Genomic DNA, 3,622 nt, shown 5'->3' on the forward strand with positions numbered 1-3,622 from the left:
ATGAGATGGGGTCTAGCCTGGTGGTTAAAATTCGTTGCCACATGGCCTAGGATTCGAATGCCGGATCTGTCACTTATTGCTGTGTGAGCTGAGCAAGTGACTTTGCCTCCTAGAGCCTCAGTTTCCTTCTCTGTGAAATGGGATGATACCAACCCGCATCTCATTGGGCTGCTCCGAGGATGACATGAGGTAGTGGGTGTCAAACACTTAGTGCGGGACAGGGCAAACGGAGTGCTCCAAAAGTGTGTGCTATGACTGTGAGTGGTCCACACCCCCACCTCCCCAGTGGGGATACATCTGGTGTCCCTGGAGCCCTGTCTGGCTGTCCCTGTGTCCCCAGTCTCTTGACCCAGTGCTCATGATCCAGGTCAGCGTCTTCTGGGCACATCCCTCCCTCCCCCATCTCTCCAAGGAGTTTGCGTCTGTGTGTCTGTCCATCAAGCTCAGATCACGCCTTTGGGCTGCACTGACAGCCTTCAACCAGCACAGTAGATGTCTTCATCCGTCGACGGGAGTCTGGGCGACTCGCCCGACACCACAGGAGGACAGGGGTCCGGCGCTTGCGAGCGGGCACACAGCTGTTGCAGAGGATGAGCGGGGTGGGCTGCGAGCTGGGGATGTAGAGGGAGGAGCAGCGGCCAAAGCAGAGGTGATTGCGGAGGTGAACTGACGAGCAGCCGGGCTGGGAGAGCACCTGGGGCCGGGAAATGGGTCAAGGGCAGTAGAGTCTGGGGCCCGAATGGGGAGAATCATCTCCCATCCATTTCCACCCCACCTCTAGAGGCCTGGGTTCTGGTCCTGAATGCTACCTCCTGGCTGTGTGACTCGGAGCAAGCTCCTTAACCTCTCTGGTCCTGTTTCCTCACCTGTGAAATGGTGGAAGTTCAGCCAGGCAAGAAAGAAATCAGTCTAGCCCTTTCAACAGAGAGGAGCACTAGAGGGAAGGGCTGATTCTTCTGAGAAGGGGACGATGAGGAGGTCACTTGGGGATTGGCATCGGGAGGAGTCTCCTGCGCCTCCGGGAAGGAGTGATGGCAGGAAGGGGTGGTGTTATAGGAGCCTAGGGGGATTAAACAGAAAGCCTTTAGCCCCTTGCTGGGCACACAGTTGGCCTTCAATAAAAGTTCCTCCTGGGGCCCCCTCCAACTTCGTGGCTTTATCAACTCGTCCCCAGATCATGGCCCTTCTCTGTTTAAACCCTGCATTCCTGCCGCCCTGCGACCCCGACCCTCCTCAACCCCCCTCCCCTCACTCTGCCCTAGCCGCCCCAGCCTCCTCACTGCTCCTCTGGTACCCCAAACACAAGCCCACCGCTGGCCCATTGCCCCTGCCTGCCCCTGCCGAGCCCTGCACCTGAGCTCCTCCCTCCGTCCTCCCCTGAGATCATCCCGTCTGCTCCTTCCTCAGAAGCACCCCCACAGGAAGTGTCTCCCCCTGATGGTCTCTATCCCTGCGGCCAATCTCTTTCTTCACGGGCTGCTAGTAATTTATAGTTCTGTCTCTTTGGATGTTCCTCTCCTAGAACATAAGAAACCTGGAGACAGGGACCTTCTCTGCTTTGTTTATGGCGGGCGGCTCAGCTGGCCCATCATGCCGAAAGCTGACATTGCTGAGCCCTAACGGCCGGCCAGGGGCCGCACTGCTCACCTTCGGTGAACTCACTCCTCCCACAATGCTCCAGGCCAGAACCTTAGGATCCTCATTTACATATGAGGAGACCAGAGGCTCTGAGCAGTCCCTCTCCTTAATGAAGGGACTGCAAACCCTTAGAAATTCTTTGCATCATCCTGGGGCAGTTACAGCTCTGGGAGAGGGTACACAGCTGGATCCCAAGCCAGGGGTTCCCTCCGCTGGGTGCAGTGTGCCTGGCTGCCTGGGGCAACTGGGGCAGGATTCAGGGCAAGGTAGCTGGTCCAAGGTCACGCAGTCACCCTCGTCACCTGGATTCAGCGAAAATTTGCTGAATGAATAACAAGCCAGGGGGTGCTGGGAACGGATGCCTCGCAGGGCATGGCTCCAAACACCTTGCGTAAATTCATGTCTATTGTTAAGTCTGTTGTTGCAAAGATAGGAAATGAGGCTCAGAGAAGGGAAGCCACTTCCCCCGGGTCACACAGAAATCATTAGTTAAGGCATAACTTGAAGCCAGGTACACCGGGCACCAGAGCTGGTGTTCTAAACACATGGTCTGAGTTCTCACAACACTTACGGAGCAGTAACTGGGTGCCCATACCCATACCTGTCTCGTTCAACTGCCCTGTAGCCCTTAGGGGGCAGATACTATCATTCATTCATTCATTCATTTATTCATTCAAAAAACACTGAGGGCTTATCATGTGCCTGGCTCTGCTCCCAGGCCTGGAGATGGGGCTACAGAAGCAAATAAGGCATAATATAATCCCTGCCCTATTGGAGCAGACATCCTAGTGAGGGAGACACGATAAATGCAATTTCAAAATCAGTTTTATATGTTAGGTGATGTGTTCCACAGTGAGAAATAAAGCAGGAAACGGGCAACAGGGTGGCAGGTGCTGCATTTTTAAATGATGTCTGAGTAAAAACCTGAAGGAGGTGAGAGAAGGAGCCACAGAATGCTCGGGGAGTTGGGAGGGAATGGTAGAGGCAAAAGGGAACAGCCAGTGCAAAGGCCCTGAGGTAGATGTGACATTGGGTGTGTCCAGATAAAAAGCCAGGTGGCTGGTATGGCAGGAGTGAAGTGGGTGAGGGGGAGAGAGAGGAGGCAAGGGCGAGGAAGTGACAGGCAGAGAGTGCAGGGCCCTTTGGACCTTGGGAAGGACAAGGCTTTTGCTCTGGATGAAATGGGAGCCATGGAGGGTTCTTTTTTTTTTTTTTTTTAAAGATTTTATTTATTTATTTGACAGATCACAAGCAGGCAGAGAGGCAGGCAGAGAGAGGAGGAAGCAGGCTCCCTGCCGAGCAGAGATCCTGACGCGAAGCGGGGCTCGATCCCAGGACTCTGAGATCATGACCTGAGCCGAAGGCAGCGGCTCAACCCACTGAGCCACCCAGGTGCCCCAAGCCATGGAGGGTTCTGAGTGGAGGAGGAAGGGAATGTGACTCAGGTATTCGCAGGTGCCCTCTGGCTGTTAAGTGGGAAAAGAGACTTGGGTGGGAGACCAGGATGGAGGTAAACCTCATGGTTCAGTAGGAAGAAACTGAGGATAGGAGACATGCAGATGGATCCCAGGCTTGACCCCAGATCTGTGCAGGACCCCAGTCTGTGCCCTCTGCCCATGCTGAAACTCCACCCTCCCCTCCCCCCACCCACCCTCACCTGAGTGTAGGGCACAGCCTTGCACATCTCCTGGGCCACTTCCTGTGGGTCCAGTGGCAGAGACACGGTCGGGGCCATCTCCTGCCCATGGTGCTGGCCACCTCTCCCCAGCGGCCCAGTTTTCTGCAGGCCCAAGAAGGCCTTCCAGCTGCTGAGGGCAGAGGACTGTCCCTGGAAACCTAGGGTCCCTCGGCCCAGGGCCCGGGTCTGATTGGTAGCATCCCAGAGCTGAGGTGGGGGCCGCAGGAGTCCAGGCCTCCCGGAGCCTGTGTGCAACCAGGCCCCACTGAGCAGGCTCAGGAGAGTGGTCAGCTGGCCGAGGAACAT

General features: G+C 55.9%; 1 protein-coding gene across 1 annotated transcript; it reads right to left on the reverse strand.

The window, feature by feature from the left end:
* Window positions 1–448: 448 nt before the first annotated feature.
* Window positions 449–3,622, reverse strand: DAND5 (DAN domain BMP antagonist family member 5). The gene is made up of 2 exons (XM_047701194.1): window positions 3,296–3,622; window positions 449–694 (listed from the first exon to the last, which is right to left on the reverse strand). Exons 1-2 carry the CDS (start codon window positions 3,620–3,622, stop codon window positions 449–451), a joined length of 573 nt encoding a protein of 190 aa, XP_047557150.1.

Source organism: Lutra lutra, chromosome 1, assembly GCF_902655055.1.
Source record: "Lutra lutra chromosome 1, mLutLut1.2, whole genome shotgun sequence".
In the NCBI taxonomy this organism is placed as follows: Eukaryota; Metazoa; Chordata; class Mammalia; order Carnivora; family Mustelidae; genus Lutra; species Lutra lutra.

Coding starts and splice junctions, on each gene's coding strand:
- DAND5 (XM_047701194.1), bottom strand. CDS start 3,622: ATGTTCCTCGGCCAGCTGACCACTCTCCTGAGCCTGCTCAGTGGGGCC. Junction 695..3,295: donor AGGCTGTGCCCTACACTCAG/GTGAGGGTGGGT, acceptor TCCCGGCCCCAG/GTGCTCTCCCAGCCCGGCTG.